Source organism: Lissotriton vulgaris, chromosome 6, assembly GCF_964263255.1.
Source record: "Lissotriton vulgaris chromosome 6, aLisVul1.2, whole genome shotgun sequence".
Taxonomy (NCBI): domain Eukaryota; kingdom Metazoa; phylum Chordata; class Amphibia; order Caudata; family Salamandridae; genus Lissotriton; species Lissotriton vulgaris.
The window spans coordinates 1,261,678,439-1,261,698,356 of NC_141694.1; the positions used below are offsets into that span (position 1 = coordinate 1,261,678,439).

A 19,918-nucleotide genomic window follows, 5' to 3' on the forward strand; every position below is an offset into this window, starting at 1 on the left:
TTCCTAATATCCAGGAGATATATTGCCAGGTCATCCGCGTATAGGGAGACCTCATTTATGCAGTCTCCCAGGGGGATACCCCAGTCTGCCAGCAAGAACAGCGGGGAGAGCAGGCAGCCATGTCGCATGCTGCACTTTATTGGGATGGGCTGATGTATATATATATGTATATGGGCCTGTCTTGACTGGCAGTAGGCTGAGTATATAGCAGTTTCACCAGACTTAGGAAGTTGGCACCTAGGTCATTTGTGTAATGCAGCAAATTGGAATTCCCACTCCAGCTTGACCTGGCCTTCTCGAGGTCAAGCACTAGACAGCCAGTGTGTCCAGCACTCCCTTGAGTAATGAGCTACTCTAAAAAAGCGTCTCAAGTTCAGTGACGTACTACGGGCTGGTACAAAACCGTTTTGATCTGTATGCACTAGGTGCAGCACTATTGGGGCCAGCTGGCTTGCCAGTATTTTGGCTAGTATGTTGTAGCCCGTATTTAATAATGCTAACGGATAGTACAAGCGTATCAGTTCTGTGTTCCTATCTGGCTTAAGCAGAGAGACGCGCAAGGATTCCCAAAGCGTCTCCAGAAACATGGATGCTTCCTGCGAGCTGCGGTACAATGAGAGCAGCTACGGAGCTAATGTTGGCAGATACGCCTTGTAGTATGCAGCTGGAGGCCCGTCGGGACGGGGTGCTTTACCCGTGGCTTGCATATGCTCATTATGCTCTTATCTGACAGTTCCGTTGCCACTGTCGTGATCATTTGGCATTAGTCAATTTAGCTTTTCAAGGTTGTTACTCATGTGAATGACTACCCTTTTTTAGGAGAAAAAGCAAGAAATTGGTTTACTCTTACAGCTTGGATTGTGCTGTATTGCCAAGCAGGAGACAAGCAAACACCTTTCTCACTATGAAATTATCCCCAAAACTAGACAAGCATGTTATGTTAGGATGTATTTATAAGGCACAACGTACATCCAAAGGTTTTTTGGCACTATAGTAACAAAAGAAAACATGAGCTTAAAGAGCCATGTCGTTAACACCTTTCCAACTAGGAACAGTTCAGAAAAAAATGAATTTACTTGGAGGCCATTCCATTCTTTAGGAGTAGGTACTGTGAAACTCCCTCGTCCCATTCTGATTTTCTTGCATCTTAGAATCACCAAGTGCTTAATAGAGGGTGAATTGAGAATTCAGCCTGGACAGTACCTAAATATACGATCTCTTAAGCTTGGGGCTGTTCCCTTCAGTACCAAAAAAGTTAGGCAGCAAGTTTGAGATATAATACAACTTTTAATTGGTAGTCAATGTAAGCTCTTTAGGTAAGCTGCAATACGCGTTCTGAGGGATTCTGAAAATCAGCCTGGCAGTAGCATTCTGAACTGTAGTCTAGTTCATACTCAGAAAAGGCCAAGACATATGCTGCTAGCATAATCCAGTCTGCAGCCAATAGTCACCATGACAGTATTCATGGCTTTCAATTTCATAAAGGTTGACTTTTCTTAATGGTTCAGAATAAATACACCTTTCGAAACCACCACACTTGTGTGTCTTAAAAGATATACTAATCACTGGTAACTCCCAAACTTTTCGCTACTGGTTTTGGAGAAGGTAACACCCATTTTGGACAGGCAGAAGGAGCTAGTCTGATACCATAAACAAATTCACACTAGGCAAGGGTGCACGCAAGTACAGAGCCATGCTGAGGGGACACAGATGTTGCTACACACGTGACAGACCCATATGTTAGGAAACATCCAAGACAACTCAGATCACTGAAAACATCCAACACACCGTCAGCATTTCATATAGATGGTTATCACTGAATTCCGAACACTAACCGTAAGTCAACAATCAAAACCCATAACAGAAAACACTATTCAGAACACGCACATTTAACTGAGCTCAATGGTACTATATGGTTGGATAATGTATCACTCCATGACAACATACCACTAAAATGATCCAAGCAAATAGCCCACAGCTCGTCTGATTTAAAGTGATACTGTGAAATGATGGTCCTCCTCAAGTTCACACTTATTTTCTAATATTCTAATTCCACAAATAAACCCTTAAGAAATAAAACCCTTTTGACAAAGCTCATCTTGGCTAGCAAACACAAAAATACGTTTATACAAACACTCCATTATGACAGAGGCCGATATTAAGTGCCAGACTTGGAGAAATATTTTGACGGCAAGGCCTATTACGCCATGTACTTCATCACCCAGATAGGTCGTTCATCTCATGCCAGAAAAGGAACAGACAGGAACACACTTAGGTCCCTTCTGAAGCAAAAACTCCCCAGGTCTAGAGGATACGGTCGCATCTACTGGTTTAGCATGGAAAAAGCCCATGTGCCCAATCCGGTCTTAATTACGTATACACACCTGTGATGCCCATACTCAATCTTCTGCTTCACTGCACAGCAGAATCTTGGGCTATCAGTGCCTTAAATGGAGCGGTGATAACTTTTGCAACATTTATATATGAATGATAAGTTTCTTACCTTGGAGTCATTTAAAGAGGGCTGCAACCAACCTCTGGATGCATTTACACCTTTACAATTAAAGACACTGTACGTGAATGCATGCCCGGTTTCCAGAGGAACCATTTAGCTTCAAGCCATTAGTCCAAATATACACTATGCCATCGTACAGCAAAGAGACTGCACTGATACGGAGAGCGTGGGAGTAAGGCATGGAGGAAGGGCCTGACCGACGACAAATGGGGGTTCTGCTGTAGGCAAAGATGGTCTATGAATTATAAGCAAAATGTTGCATTTTAATTATTTGCATAGGATAATACATTACGTTTGAAAGGCAACAGAATAGACTGCACCTGTTCAGATTTCCTTATTGTGAAGGCCTTCATGCCGATTTCTTGTATCTCGCATAAGTCGGTCAGTGGAATTACTATTCCGGGGAAGGGGCACAATTGCCGTAAGAGGACGGGAACCCACATTAAACTTGACCCGACAATGTACCTGTTAGGATATGTTAAAACGCATCCCTGCAACATCAGACGGTTTACTAGAATGTTGCTATTGCTGGCAGAAGGGATAGCTGCCATGAATGGAGTGAATCATTGAACCATGGACCGATTAATATGGTGATGTGTAATGATATACTGGGCACATCCACTGATGGTGCTGCAAATGTAGACCCAAGGATATATGTGCCTGTCAAGGACATTAAAAGACATGGGACATGTAGGGGTGAGCGTAGTGATCGTCCATCCATTAGTGATGTGTCCTGGACTAAAAAACTATGGAACGATAAAGCCTTAAGTAATAGGGAACAAAGTGTTTTGGGCTTTCTAAATTGTGCGCACAATGCACTGCTACAACTGTATGACAAGATCATTGTTTATTTATGTTTTCTTATTTCATTTTGTGAAATAAAAGTTTTACGGGAACAATTAAATAAAGTGATACTTTCGCCCCCAACATGACACCATACTCCCATCACTGATGTTTTAAGACTTACCCATCATCTACAATGGCATGCATCCAAATCAGTAATAACCTCGAACTACATATACCAAAAAACCATTACAGCACAGGAAGTTAAAGGGAAGCATATTAGACACCCACAAAGCGACTGCGTTAAGGTACCCAAATGCAAACACAGTAAAGTCACACCAATGGCAGCAGAATACTACTAAAGCCCATAAACCTGAATCAACTGCTATTTCAACTTACCAAAACAAATATGAACAATAAATTTGTGGAGCATTCAAGTATTACCAAAGTAAAACAGAATATATTAGGACAAAACATTTTTAACTTACTTGGAAAAATTTCATTAAGGAATTCTATTTCCTCCTGGAAATTTCTGTGTGGGTACTCTTGATGTGATGGCTTCATGAAATTCTTACGGGAATAAAAGAAGTTCTAAAAAAAAAAAACTTCATGAAACAAAAACTACAATAGCATATGCTAAAGAATTTATATATACGCCTACCACCACAGATTTAATTCAATATATATACACCAGTTTAATTACACCATTCCTATACTGAGCAACCAAGGGAACAATCTTCAGATACCTTTATCAAAGCAGTTTCTCAGCTGGCAGCGAATGGAAATCTGTGAATGTGCGACAGTCATTCCTGCAAAGCGTTATTTGTCCTTGTGGGAGGTAGGTCCTTCCGGATTCTGGCTGCTCAGAATTGGAATAAACTCTCTAAGCCTCTGGATGGAATCATCCGAGTTGAAGTTTAGGAAGGATCTTAAAACTCATCTGTTTTCATGTTTCTAACGTCTTATTGACTTAGGCCGAGGTTCCTCTGCTCTGCTTCCTCCACTCACTCTAGCGCGGGGACACGCCGGTTTGGCGTAACCAGGCGCTTTATAAACTTATTATTATTATTATACTCCATAATACTGAACATGCTATTTGAGAAGAACAGGTTAGAATAAAAGTCTGCTACCTGATTTATACAGACACTCAGTTTTTGAACTATGAATGCTTACTATCATCTCGATGTAAAAATGATTATAAGCCTATATTTTACCCTAGCAGACGTAGCCGCAATAAATGTCAACTTTCCTGTAAACTATATTCGCAGATTGTTGCATCAATCTAAACTGAGGACAAAATGAAAATCACCCACGTCCTTTACAAAAATGCAGGCTTCCTGACCTGGATTTCGCATTTAAGGAAGGCTGAGCCAAAAAAGTTACCAAATGTAAGGGTTCCAATTGTAAATGGTAATAGCTGCACCTCACTATGTGGTATTTATTCTAAATACAGCAAATGCAACATTTTAAACTCGATTTGAAGCATCTTCTTAACGTTCTTTTAACTTAATATGCCCAGATTGCAGTGCCAGATAATGGCCACTTACATCCTACACAACGATGGCAGATTGAGGAAGTAGAACTTGCATTGGAACTTCAGAAACGAGGTAATGTCTGCACACAAGCCTCCAAGATAATTGTCTTACGCTAAATGGGTTTTTAAAATTGCATCAAGATGGAGTTCTTTTGGAGATAACTATAGGTAAAACATGACCGTATAGTCGGAAACCTAGGTTCTGGAAACTAGTAAATGAAGCCGAAGTAACTTGTTTCCCAATGTGGCTAATAGACAGCCCCAAAACTCCATGTCCTTACCCTATTCAACATTTTATTCGCCACCCTGTTTAGAAGGTCTGCTTTGTAATGTTATACAGGCAGATGGATTGTTGACAGCTTCTTGTCCAGCTCTCAGTGGAACAATGGAGGTTCCAAAAACACATCCCAGTCGCTGACTGCACCATGCTTGGATGCAATATACTTCCTTTGTATGGTCTATATAGACCAACTAGCATAAACAACGAGAAAAAAAAGTGGGTACGTCCTCTTCCCAAAAAACAATACAAAACAAGAGACAGACCCGGAGGGGGAATCCAAATTCACTGCATAGGCTTCCTTCAGGACCAGGAAGTGGTTTGAGTAAAAAAAAAAGGCCACGCAAGATCAGTACACACGTTAAGGTGTACTGTGAACGTGGGGATGATCCCATACTTTCACTTATGCGCTACATATCAGCGCAACTGCTCATTAGCAGCATGGATCCTAGAAGGAGCTGGACCTGTAGTCACATGCATCAAGGTTGGCAGCCCGCATGGGTACCTATTGTGGTCCTGCGACGCGGGATCCCGGAGATCAAACCAAGTCCTGAAGAAAACCCATCAACTTATGGTGCTAGGGCTGAAACGTGTAGACCGCCACAAGGATATAATTCAGTCCTAATAATATCTTCCTCTTTTCTCTTCTAATCTTGTCCCAGGAACTCAACAATATACTTCAGGCTTGAAGGAGGCTCCTAGAAACAATTTTAAACACACTGAATTCACATATATCACAAAAAAACAGCAGCTCTGCTGTATTAAAGCGTCAAAGCACACCTGGGATGCACTCTGCACCCTAGGTTGGAACCAAATGATGAAGCATGCCACCAACTAGGTTGGTGGGTGAGGGTTCTTTAAAAACCCAATGGGTTTCCCATATTCCCTAGCTTTGATGCAGTGAATTTGGATTCCCCTCAGGGTCCGTCCCTATTCTATACAGACCAACACCAATATTACTGAATCAACCATGACTGATTTCAGAGCACGAGATCAGAGAATTGAAGAATATCTTATCAGTCCATAAGAATCTGAAATGGCGCCAGAGCCAAAACCCTAGTGGGACAGACTACTTCACACAATCCATTCTTTAGCTTTCTTGGTTGGTCCAGATACTTTGTTTAGTGGCAGATACACCAGCATGTGAGATCCTTCAAAAGGTGGTACCACTCATGGGCCTTTGAAATTCCAGCCTGGAGCCTCAGATAGGATCTTGGATCCAAGAATACCTGCACAAATCTTCAAAGCCTAGCACCTAAGAAAAAGCAGCCAAGAGAAGCTATGAGCTTCAAAATCTCAAAGATAACTAAAGGTAACTTGCAGAACAGGGTAGTGGACTACTTCATCGTTTGTTTCTTCAAAGGAATTTACGTCACGAGAGACAGCTGCTTTGGAGGTTTTTCTACAATCCCACAAGATAACCTTCCACTCAGATTTCGAAAATGTGCCTAACCCGTTTGATATGGGACTACCAGGCAATACCAGGCAATACAGTTCTGCAGTATGCAGAGTTGAAGTATGGCTAATGTAGGGCAGACGTTTTCTTTTTAAGAGTCTATATAGAACTTTTGATGGAATATAACCCAGGTGTGCAACAGAAAGTCAGAACCCTACTAGACGTGTGAGGCATTCATTCTCATTTCCTTTGGCGATTGTGTGGCTTAATGGGAAAATGTAGGCTACAGACTGGGCATTCAGATTCCAAATATCCGCTTGACTGAAACCGGACAACAGTGATATCAAAGCATAATGTCTGAGGGCCCTTCTGTGCCAAAGGAACACTTTGCAGTATAACACTGCAAAAGCAAATCAAGGCAGCCTGTGCAAAGAGTAAATATTGTGCACTAATTAAGGCCGCACATTCAAGCTAACATATACAACAATGCAAAAAGGGGGGGGGTCCCTGGCGCAGACAAAAATGGCAGCTTAAGTGAGGAGCTCTGCCAGGGCCGCAGCTAAAGCCCCTTAATATCACCTAAAATCAGTCAGTCGAGGCTACTGGCGCGGCAATCTGCGGAACACCTCTTCTAGTGGCGGTGTGACTTCCAGGGCCGAAGCCCTGCTCTGTCATGGCTCACTCGGAGAAACATCCTGCGGCAGTGCCCAGGCTTACCTGCGCGCTTTGCCGATCGAGAGAATAGTCGCTGTGTTAGGACTGTACCCCTCCTGGCAGTTGAGACAAATCCCTGGCACGCTCTGCACCCCAGGCCAGCTGCCACAGAGAGCTGGCATTAGGAGGCGCACTGGCGGCATCAACTAGTGGCATTTCAGCGGAATCGGGACACTGAGACCTGCTCTTTATCTGCCACCAGCTTCCTCCTGTTCGGCTGGGATTGGAGCGGGGGCCCGACGCTTAGGTGCAGACCTGCGGCTGAGATCGGGATAAGAAAGTGCCGCCCCCTCCTCTTCCAATAACCGCCTAGACTCGCTCCTGCAGCCCGCTCACCACCCGCGAACCTGTGCTGTATTAGGGAAACGCACTCCCAGCGCGACTGCAGTGCCGCATAATAAACGCCCGGGCTGCATGCCGCTTTGACTGCATGCTTTTGCGAGATCCACTACAGCTGCCGATTTGCTCCTCCCCGGGACCTATAGAAGCGCTGGCCGATCTGTACCCACAAGAAGGGGCTGAACTGTTCTGCCTGTTGCCTCTCCCTGGAAAGGGTTGCTGGGGGTAGCGACTCTTCCTGAATGAGCGGATGGTGTGATCTGGCCCTGAGGTTCTCTTGTGATATTGCTGCCAATGGCCGCTGATTTTGAGGCCCTTGCCTTCCTTGCTGTGAAACGTGTTCCCTGGCTCTCTACACACCAGAACTACTTGGTTTTGAGGCAGCTTCGCCCAGAACCTACCAAAGAGCTACGCAGTGTATGTACATTTTGCCTGGCGCCAAATGCCCAAAATGTACGCCTCCCACGAAACGGCGCAACAGAATTGCAGCCACTAGACGCCAATAGGCCCGTGAGCTGTATGTGCCTGACGTTTGACCAGACGCGAGACGCAGCTAGCATCCGAAGAGTCCTCCTCAACTACTGGGCCTAGGTGCACCTGAAGGGCCACAAATGGCCCAAGTGACTACAGTGCGCAGGGGGGGGTCGGGCATACGGTGAAGACATACTAGTTACTTAGCTTCGGTAACAATGTTTCTAGTAGACTATTCTAGCTGTAGATTCCTGAACGTAGAATTATCCCCAGGCATGAGACTGGATCTGGAAAATCTTTTCCCAACAGCTCTTACAGCACAGGAGAGGGATAAGGGCGACTATGACGGCTGGTTTGAAAACCTTCTGCAGAAGCTGATCAAGGTGACCAAGCCGACCTGGACATGTGAGCCGAGAGAAGTTTTATTCGGCGCTCCCGCCGCTACTTCAACCGTTGGCACGCCTCCCAGTCAGTGGAGCCGTGATCTTCCCATAAACACCACATGCAAATGAGATGAAGGTTCGTTGCAGACATCAGGCATCCACAAAACGAACACGTTTTAAAGCCAGAAGGCATCAGCACACTGTCCCCACTAATCACTACGCAAACACAGGCCCAGAGCACAAACCCAATCCACGTTTCATGCGGAAAAGGGAAAACAAAAACTGATGTCAGTGCGCCAGGGTGGGGCTTAAGTGATCTCTGATGTCACGCCCGCGGACGTCTGGGCGGAGTCATACAGTACCACCCCCGGCACGCAGAGATGCTGGGAAACGAAAGATTTTCCGGATCCAGTATCACGCCTGGGGTTAATTCTACGTTAAGGAATCTGCGGCTAGTAGTCTATCAGATTACACTATCATACGGTGCGGATACCGATAGTCATCCTGCGCTCCTGATCGAGGTGTAGCTGCAACTCAAAGAATTCGAAAAGGAGATGGAACAAACTGTAAACTACCACGTTTAGAAGCTGCTGAAGAAAGTCCAGAATGAAAACTTTCTGCGTCTGACAGGGCTGAATCCTTGTCTTTCAGACGTTGAAGCCAAAGGAGAAGGCGGCCTTCCCTGTCCTTCAGAGTCTTAGTAGAAAAAGTTCTACAGAACTTGCAGCTGCTGGCTTCATGATCAGGGTATAAACAATATATACACTTCTGATGGGGGTCCCTTTCCGCAGCTTCCCACAAGAAGAGCATGGTCTAAATAAAGACTTCTTACTTGACAGGTTGTGAAAAACACTGGAAATAGATGAGTAGAGTTGAAAAAACTAAGCAGAGCTCAGGGAGACTCCCTTCACACGACGTCCGGTAGAATATCTAAGGGCTTGAGCTTCTGAGGAGAAGGTTCTAGAGGGTGCTGACGCCTGATTGGCTGTAATTTGGACTAAGATAATGACACTGTGTTACAGTATTTTTTTCTCTTTACCATGCATTCCTATGTAGGAATGTTTTTTTTTAGATTCCTATTATGTTTTCTACTTTAATGTATTATACGTGTATATATATATATATTATATATATTATATATATTATTATATTTAGCATTATTGCCATTTTATTTACCGTGGGACTCCCACTTAGACGGGGAATATTCAAGCATGTGAATCTATGAAAGACACCCCAAATACTGGAGAACGAGGTGTAGCTGCAACGCAAAGAACACGAGTTGACAAGTGGAGATGGGCGCCCAGGCGCGGCCCCCTTCCGCCAATATGAAACCTAAGGTCAGTACATACAGGCATACTGGCGTAATATTCATGCAATACTAAGGGAATTGCTCTGTAACTACCATAAACAGTGGGTCACACTGGCACTTATGCTGGCAAAGAAACATTGCGCAACCGGGGGGGGGGGGGCTTGGAAGGAAACCTTGACTGGTGTATGTATAGGAAAAGACAGTTTGCACTGCCCGTGGATGCCCCAGGAAGTGGTCTAAAATATGGGACCCATGGACTCCTACTGGGGACGTATCTTCAGCCCTCAGTTTAACATTGACATAGACAACCGCTCTACCCCATAGTCCGTACTCATGACGCTCTGGCACAAAAGTGTCAACTGTTTTTTGCTTTTGCCTCGTAATATGACGCAAGTGATTCCTCCGTATTATATGTCAGATGTCGATAAATGTTTAATAAAAAGATTCAAAAAATGCACCAACATTCTTAAAGACTTACTTTGATATACACTTTCAACTAATTTTGAGCATGGCCACTGCAGAGAGCCTTGAGAATCACCAACTAATGCTAATCTTTGAAGGTCGCGATAGAAAGTATCAAAAATGTGCTAAAAAAGAATCATGGCAATTAATTGTTTTGCCAATTCTTTGGCACTTTTGCATTATTTCATGCAAAAAAAGAAACATTTTAGCAATTTTCAGTTTATAATACAAATTTTTATTGATATTTGTGGTGCATTGCGGCTGGAAAGGCCGATTAAATATATTCAAGTTAGAATGTGTTACAAAATAGTACCGGTATATCAGATCAACAGAAGCATGAAGGAAACAAATACAACACTGATTTTTCAGCTTTTGTTCAGGTACAGCAATAGAAAAAGGGCAATGCACTTAAGACTTCCGCCAATAATTAATGAGATTAAAAGGTGCACATTCATGTGCATAACCTACCTGTATGCCATCGAAACCACAGTACTCCCTAGCGAGCTCTAACAAAGGGACCAGTGCTTGCAGTAAGAGGGTGGTACCACATGTCTTCAAAATGAAACGTCTCTTGGAGACAAACATGCTACTCTCACTGCAAACAAAACAAACAGGTGAATATTAAAATACAAAACAGAATATGCTCAAAACAAATGCATACGTTCAGCAACTTAACGTTAAAGTATTGCAGTGTGTAATTGTACAATTTGATGAATGTCTTCATTGTGTTCAACACCGATTGAACGCAGAAATTGATACATAGAAGTAAACCCCGATGTTTACCCCGATAAGCCCTTTGGGTACTTAATCTCCGTTCTAAATTAACACATCAGGCAGTCACCTCAACAGCTCCCCCCATTTTCTTGCCCAGCTAACATGGCCACATGACTTGAATATTGCTCACTTATTGAAGGATATCTGAAAATAGTTTTCCAGCAATTTGCCAGAGGTAACTTCCACACAGAAGATTCTTGGATTGTTGAAGGTGAGTACCAAGGATTGGGGCAGATGAGCGTGAAGAGTAGCCCTAAATCAGCCATATTCAAAAGCTAGGGGTTGGCTACCTGTGACCCAAAGTCTTTATTTGCTTTTTTCAGAATATGTCCCAGGATGGGCCATGAGAGAACTTGGCTAGTGGCCAGATATTGCACAACCGATTGCTGGAGCATAGCCTATCGTTATCCACAGGAGATGAAGGTGAAAACCAAAGGGCAGCTATGAAGATGCACCATGTGGTAGTATTTTTTCCAGAGGCACTCGTTCATATGCATGGTCTAGTCACAGAACCACCCAGTTGAACCTTCGAATTTAAGGCACAGTAACTGGCCTTTCTCCCCTTGAATGCATGAAAAGAATTCTAGGGCACACCAGCTCAATCTTTAGGACATTAGTTCTATCAATAAAACATGATCAATGGCGTCAAAAGATTGACCAGTATAAAACCACTAAAACTGATGCTTCCCTTTGATAGCATCGAAGTCATGAGGTAGGACTGCTGCTTATGTGGGGAATCAATGAGGGAATTGAGGCACTCGAAAAGGCACATGCAGCATTAGGAGCAGAAGATAAAGGCTTGAGTGGCGGGAAGGGTTATCAGGTTCAACCTTAAAGAAGTCAATAAAGTACGTTTGCGCACCATTAATCCTCATTATGTAGCCTTAGGCAATCAACTAGCAGAGAACAAAATGCACTCGTCAAAAAATGTTGCAACCCACGCAAGTTCAATATCTGCAAATGTTTTCATTGGAATAGAGTATACTTGGCAAAATGTTGATTGCACATTTCCACAAAAGTTCTTACAGGCTCAATTCAGTTACCCCAAAAACTGTACGGAAAAAAGTCTAATACCTTGCGGTAGAGAAGTGGAAAACTCCACCTTTAATGCAAGTGAGCACAGAAAAAAAGAAACTAAAAACCCAGAAATATTAAAGCATAGTTATGTAACAGTCTTGGTTTCAAATGTAGTCTCATGAGGTTTAAGGGAAAACTATGCCCAGGTGGATACCACATCAACATTTGGTGACTGCTCGAGTACTTTGGACTCAAAGGTGATACAATTAGGAAGCCATATAAAATACCGTAATCAGAATTTCTTTACCGGTATTTATTTGCGGGTTTATATCGCGCTAGGATCATCTCCCGGAGGAGTATCTCCACGCCTTTGAGAACCTTTTCAGCTTGTAACAATAGGCAGGCAGATGGCAGTAATTACTTAGGAAATATGAAGGTTTTTAACTGTTTCCTAAATAAGAGATACTCCTGACAGTCTCAAAGAAAGAGGAAGGCTGTTCCACAATCTTGGTCCTTATCTTATCTTGGTATGACCTTATCTAATCACACAGTGAGAGAAGTTGGACGTGTTGGTTGCTTTGGCTTTGAAATTTCTTGTCTAATTCCCGTCAAAATGGGTGGGAATTGCTTTCATTACATAGGGAGACAAACATTCAAACCAAATAACTTTCATGCAGTCGTCATCTAAAGAAAGCATGATTATGAATAGTAGGTCTCTATACAGTAGACATAACTATAGGGTGCCAGCTGAAAGCCAACTATGGTACCTTTGGCAATAGTAACCCAGCTCTCAGTGGCAGGAGCAAATCGCTACCTATTTCAAATCCTTACTGACAGCTGAGCCACTAACACATTTATTGGTTCAAATGACTGATGTGCTAAAACAGTATTTAAAATTCCGTGTTACAGGTCATGCCCTATGTCTTCCAAGACTTACATGGGCACAGACAAGTGTTTAATTGTCTTTTATTAGGCTGCCAATGCTATGCTTACCAGTTAACTTGTGTGCAAGCAATTAGATTATTAATTGTGGTAAGCGATTACCCACCTCAAGGAATAATCACAACCCATGTCAGGATGAACCTGCTAAGTCACTACCTGAGCTCTACAACCAGCAGCAATAGGACCAAGCAGAAACTTACAGTAATGTGTAAAGTATTTATGCAGTAGAAAATGGGAGTAAGTAAATGAAAAAAAAATCCTTAACTAGATTAGAGAACAGTAAACTTTCATAGCAAAATGACTCCAAAATGCCAATACTACAATAAGGGGAACCAGGAATATGATTTTTTAAGTTCTACGTAGAAAAAAAGCCAAAAGCGCAACTGGTAGCAGATTATGCTAAACAGCCTTCTGACAGTTCAGACAGTAAAGGGTAACTATATAAGCTATGTTCCTTAATAGTTATTAAAAATCGGACCACCATTAAATGGGATTATTTATCATTTATTTTTCTAGATTCCAGAAGATGAGTTAGGATTTTAATCGGTACTCTATTTTTTTTTAACAAACAGCTATGCTTGCCGGATACAAAAAAACTGTACAAAAGGGGGTGGGGATGGACGGAGCATCTGAATCAATCACTCACACCCAGTCAAAAGATCTGGGTTTAATCCATCACTGTTCTTTAGACCACTCTGCCACCCCAGTTCAGACATGGCTATATGCAAATCAGTCTGACCCTGTGCCTCAAGGGAACAGTCCAGTCCGAACTGCCAAGCCATGTCTTCCCTGGACCGGTTTCTGGCATTCCAGCCGTCTTCAGCCCGGCTTGCTTGAGTCCAGTGGCAAAGTGAGCAAGGGACTCACGTCTGAGCATACCCTGCCACACTTATGGCGGCCAAAAGCGGTACAAAAGGGGGTGGGATGGACGGAGCATCTGAATCAAACACTCACACCCAGTCAAATGATCTGGGTTTAATCCATCACCGTTCTTTAGCCCACTCTGCCACCCCAGTTCAGACATGGCTATATGCAAATCAGTCTGACCCTGTGCCTCAAGGGAACAGTCCAGCCCAAACTGCCAAGCCATGTCTTCCCTGGACCGGAAACAAGCTTCAGAGGACCGGTTTCTGGCATTCCAGCCGTCTTCAGCCCGGCTTGCTTGAATCCAGTGGCAAAGTGAGCAAGGGACTCACTTCTGAGCATACTCTGCCACTGTTCACATGTACACTGGGAATCATATTCAATGTTTATTCAGTGGGGCTACGAGTATCCACCTTTGTGTTTTTACGGTCTAGCCTACGCAGCGTGCAAGCGCTGCTTTGGAGTGACCGCTTGGAACCACTCCTGCTTTTTTTGAAAATCGTGCATGTTCTGCACGGTTTCCAATCAGCACTCGTGCATGTATGCCACTTACCTTGCGGGAGCGAGCAGCGGGGCCATCTGTTTGCAATTATAGCAATTGCACTTTGTAAATAGATGGAGCCAATGCTCGCTCCCACAAGGTTAACACTGTACAATGTACCCAAAAGTCCAGAGTGCGCGCTGCCTTAATTGTTTGTGCCATACGTTCAACTCTTGACGTATATATATTTGCATTTATATAAATGTGTCTGGACTTTTCTGTCATGTGTGTATGTAGGGTGTGTGATCATGTCTGAGCATGAGTATTTACTATGCATCTCTGCCCCCCCCACCACCACCACTGTGCGGATGCAAGGGGGTCTTGGGAGCCTGGCCTGGGGCTTCATCAGAGCAGAAGAAACACTCACAGGTGTCTGACCACCCTTAGAAGTCACCTAGGCCTATGGCAGGCTTTGGGGCGCTACTTGTACACTGGAACTGCAGCAGGTGCCAAGTACCCAGGTGCTCCGAAGGGGCTCATCCGTGCATCCCTGGCAGGCCTGGAGCAGTGCGTGAGCGCGGATGAAGGCTCGAGCTCAAGGTGCTAGAAAAACACTGGGAGAAGGCACGGGTATTTCAGTACGAGACCGAATAGGCGACCCTAGGAGTGAGTCCTCTGGCCAGGGTTGGAGCAGGGAGTTGACAACCACTCCTCCAGGTTGGGCCACCCTGTACCCAGGCTATAAACAGCGCCCAGAGGCCCCTGAACAAGAGCAGCGCCGGCAGGTGCCTCTAGGGTCCCCATGCCAGCCCTGGGGGTGCCAGCTAGAGCGTGGGGCCTGGCAGTGCGTGGCCAGCCGTCCTGGCATCAGGGATTGTCCCACTGGCGGAATGGAGCAGCTTTCACAACTGGAGAAGCACAACAAATGGGATTTCTGCTCGCTGACCGGTGTCTCCAAGAGGCCTGGTGGTCACACTCGTGCACCAGCGCACATCACATTCCGGTGCAGACTGTGTGATTCCACACAGGCCCAGTCACTTACTTCCTGCTTTAAAGTTTCGCTACAGAGGGGAAAGATACGTTTCTCAAGTACACAACTTCCCTGTTTAGGGATCAGCAAGGGCAGTGCCTGCCTCCAGGGGTGCATTAGTGCAGTGCTACCTCACAGCGCCTGCCTGATTTATGTAGCACTGCGAGGAGGAAGGTGCACGTAGAGCACTAGCCCCTGTCCTTCACTCTTCCGGGTCTCTCCCTCCTTAGAGGTGCTTCACTCTACCTACATTGCACAGTTTTAGGTGGGGCGGGTCCTGCCAGGTCTCAGCCCAGGACTCGTTAAGCTTGGCCTTTGAACAGCTCAGTGACCCTGCAGGAACCAGTGCAGTGGCACAGTCCCTGCAGGACCTTGGAGTGACTCTTTTTCCGGATGTTGAGTCTCTGTAGTGCTTTCATCAGGTGCATCCCCCCTGTACAGGGGTAGGGCACCATGAAGTGATCACCTCTGTGTTAATAAGGGCCACGATTGGGCGCTCTGGAGCATGGCTGCGGGTCATAAGAGTCTAGGATACATGCCCATCCAATCCCTGGCCTCGCTGAAGAGAGCTCGGAGCGATGGATACCGATGTGCTAATGTGTAAAGGGGTGCACAGAGCTGAAGGAGGTTACAATGGTGTTAGAGGGGGTGAAGGGGTGAAATGCCGGCAGGAGGACAGCGTGAAAGACGGTAAAGACAAGTCAATGACGTGCGAGATGGAAGATTCTGGAAGGGTGTGGGGGAAAGGGCACAAGATTGCTTCCTCTACAGCCTCTCATCCTGCCAGGTGCTATGTGAAGATTAGGGTGGAGTCACTGGAAAACTCAGAAGACCACTGTCCATTGACCTTTTGTAATGCTTAAGTCGCAGTCTCAGATTTGCAGAATGATTGTTACTCTTTTATCCGTTACTAATAACAAGCACTGGCAAAGCCAATGGGTCTAGATTCTTTTAAGGCACATATTCGCTATTCTGTGATGTGGGTGTAATCAGGCTTGGATTGGGATTAAAAATCCGCCTGGGAACGCTAAAAAAGTGGCCCACATTTGCAAATTGCCTTTTCACAAAACAATGCTTCAGCGACATTTTATAAACAAGCATTGGCATAGCCAATAGGTCTCGCCTTTGGGACCTTATAAGTGTTTAGTTATCCAGCACAAACTCCTTGGTGGAACCACATCAATTGTTGCATAGCTAAACACTTATAAGGTCCAAAAGGCGAGACCTATTGGCTATGCAGATGCTGGTTTATTATTATCTTTCAACATACTTATTCAGTGCCAAAAAGGCTTCTCTTGATCTTGAAGCAGTCTGGCTAAGGGTTGATATAGTTTGAAATTACACCTTCCTCTGCAGGGAACTCGGCACTGGTGGCCTCTGCAGAATCAAACTTTGAACTCTTATGTGAGTTCTTGTGTTCTGTGTCTATACTAGAGAGAATATCCATAATGCTGCAGCAAAATAGATGTAGAATAATGCTGATAACGCAGCAATGCTTAGTGAGCAATAGTTACAGGTAAGGGCCAGGCATCTTGAATTCTGCGTGGGCCATTAAGTAGAAAAGCTTACACTATATTACTGCTTGGTTTCTGTGGTCCACACTATGCAGTATCACATCTACAGTACAGGAGAGCATCGGTTGAGCCTTATTTTTCCAACTGGCTCCAGGAATCTCCAGCTTGAACAGAAAAAAAACAAGTGAATATTTCTAACACCCACTCCTGGACACATGAGGTGTCAAACTAATCTAAGATCAGCAATGGTTCCTTTACTGCATGCATTAGGAATGGTAAAGAGAACTACCTCAACACAATCCCCCCTTCAGTCTTTTTACCTCTGAGGAAGGGAGAACAAACTGCCATTTCTCATCTAAATGTTACATAAACCTTCTTCCACCCGACCCCTGTAGTTTAATACGGAGTTCCTTAGTAACACCAAAATACGTATTTGTAATCAGTCAACATGGCAAAGCAACTATGGAAGTGTACACGTGTTCAGACTTAACATTTCAATATGTAAATTGCTCTCATACGGAAAAAAACTGCATAACCACCACTCATGGAAAATTAACAAATTTAATCAGCCAATAAAAATCGGGACTGAGAATTAACAGGGCATCAAAAGCTTGCAAGTAAAGAAATGCGAGATGACAGATAACAGATCACCTTCCAACTGCCCTTAGGTTTCATTAATATCCCCCTCTAAAAGTGCGTTTTGCTATTGTGCGCTCAGCCATTAAAAACTTCTTCCAACCCAAACTTTTGTGATTTGTAAACTGAGCAGCATAGAACTTACAATATAGGATTAAACTTCTCACCAGGGTTTACACTATTTCCATGCCTCGACCTAAATTTGTACTCTTAACTATACTTTATATGATTGTGTTACAGCTGAGGTCATTTGGTCATAACTGATGTAACATATCATGGCAAGATGTTATAGGAGGTTATAAGCAATGCTTGGCAGAGGGGGAAGTTCTAGTTAGGTCAGTAAATTATAGCAGGTGAACTTGAGGGGTTTTGTTTTTTAAACACTAGTTTTTACCTTATTTCAACACATAACTATAATGTCACTAAGTGAGGGAGGGGGGGTTAGGGGGGCGACTGCACAGTGGAATGGCCGCTTTCTGAGCGCACTCCACCAGCCGCGATTCAATCCTCAATAAATCCTGCACTTCGGGCGGGTGCCGAACTGCCCAAACCCACTCTATGCAGAGATAAGACTGTGGGGGCTCTGATGGAAGAACTACGGTGATCTGCAGGAGCGCCGATGCAAAGTCACGGAGTGAAGATCAGGAGCCGGTGAACCACGCGCTCGTGGGGGAGCTGCTAGAGGGGCGTGCCTAAAATCGAGCCCGCTGCGGCTGCTGGAGCGTGGGCCCAGTGCCGATGTGAGGGGTTCCGTCTGGCCTACATCAGCTGGATCTGAGAGGTGATGCCCAGGAGCCAGGACGTGGAGATTTGCTGAGAGCCCGTGTGCTTATGCAGTGAGAGGGGAGCTGTGCTGGAGAAATTCACACGGGCCGTCTGCTGCCCAGGTGGAACTGGAAATCGAGCCTGCGGCTCTTTGCGGGCCTCGGGCCACTGCCGGTTGCTGTGCAGATGTGAGCCTACTTGCCGCTTGTACCCGACCCTGGGCTAAAAAAAACTGATTAGATGAAGGCCGAGCGCTGCCCACACGCCCCAGCTTTGTGAGGAGAGACTCAGTGGCTGGCTGAGGCCCTGCGCGTGGGTCCCCGGCCGCAATCATGGGGCTAACTCACGCAACACTACTAGCCACTGCTTGGGCAGGAAACTGATACCCAGGCTGATAGTCGTGGGGTGGCTCTAGTTGCGACCGGAGGGGATCTGTGGTATATTTCAGACACGAGCACCGTGGTCTTTATACAAATTGCCACACTGAATCCATGCTTCTACATTTGCGCCCTTGGACGCTATGGCGCCGGCCGCGGCTAGTGGACCTGACTGAGTGGGAGCACCCGAGGATATTGGAGGTCAGAGTGGCCCGGTTGTGAGTTACAGGCGACGCCATGTGTGTTCAATCACGCAGCTCTTTCAGACACGAGTGCTACAATCCTTTCCCGAGTGGTGTGGTGACCTTGCACAACGCGGAGGATGGTGTGGAGACCATGGGAGGTGGTGTGACAACGGGGCAGTAGCGTGCACTGGTGACACAGGAGAAGAGACACCGCAGCTTCCTATTGTGTGGTCGAGTGAGTCCTGATCTGGGTTCCATTGTCGCGTCTCTGGGGCCTCCCCAGCCATGGGCAAACAAGACGTCAAACCACCAAACTGACTTTTGAAAACAAGTGCTCCACCCGCCATGCGGGGTTAGCACATGACGCGCTGGCAGAGGGTCAACAAGTCACACATGCTGAAGACCAAGGGGAGCATCCGAGATCGCTTATGCTGGAGATGCGATCTAGCCCCCAGAACATAGACACTAAACTGGACACCCTGACTGCACAACTGGACTAAGTCAGGTCACAGGCGTGCCTTGATGTCTTGGAAAACAGTCATACAGAGTATCACGAGTTCCAGGTGGAGACAAAGGAGCAGCTGCTCCACATGGACAAGCTGCTGGGGATCATCAGAGCTAAGAACGAGGACTTCGAAGCTAGATTGAGACGCAACAATCTCTGCATCACTGGGATTTCTGAGACAGCCATTTCTAAAACTGAGACCTACATAACGGAGCTGCTGCATGAGCTATTTGACCCTAATCTTTCCCCGTTTTTTGTGGTAGAGAGGGCCCATAGATCATTGGAACAAAGGCCTCCTGTCGGTGCACCGCCTAGGCCTATCTTAGCGAAGCTCCTCAACTATCAAGATAGAGACCTTGTTCTCTGGATGGCCAGTGAGAAAGGCAAGATCACGCACAAAGGGAACACCATCTCCTATCCTGATTTCACCCCAGCGGTACAGGCGGTACAACGAGAATTTCTCCAGGCAAAACTAATCTTATTGCAGGCGCAGATCCCGTACTCCCTGTTGTGCCAAGCTAAAGGTCTCCTTTGACAAAACCTCACTTCTTTACTGACAAGAAATCAGCTCTAAAATTTGCTAAGCATGTGGGAGGGAAGTAGTCTAAGGGAAACCGGGAGGTTGCGGGGATACCAGGAGACCAT

The 19,918-nt window shown here is 45.2% G+C and overlaps 1 protein-coding gene across 2 annotated transcripts in view; it reads right to left on the reverse strand.

Annotated features, from left to right (window-relative positions):
* The window catches only part of AMD1 (adenosylmethionine decarboxylase 1), a 114,908-nt gene that overhangs the window by 49,987 nt on the left and 45,003 nt on the right, over window positions 1–19,918 (reverse strand). The window contains exons 1-3 of one of the 2 annotated variants that reach the window (XM_086927379.1): window positions 16,861–16,969; window positions 10,652–10,778; window positions 3,787–3,889 (exon numbers count right to left, since the gene is read on the reverse strand). In XM_086927379.1, coding sequence (XP_086783505.1) covers window positions 3,787–3,889; window positions 10,652–10,768 — 220 coding nt within the window. In that variant the 5' untranslated portion in view covers window positions 10,769–10,778; window positions 16,861–16,969. Of the gene's footprint in view, window positions 1–3,786; window positions 3,890–10,651; window positions 10,779–16,860; window positions 16,970–19,918 lie in introns of those variants that run through there. The other variant, XM_086927378.1, reaches the window with a different exon arrangement.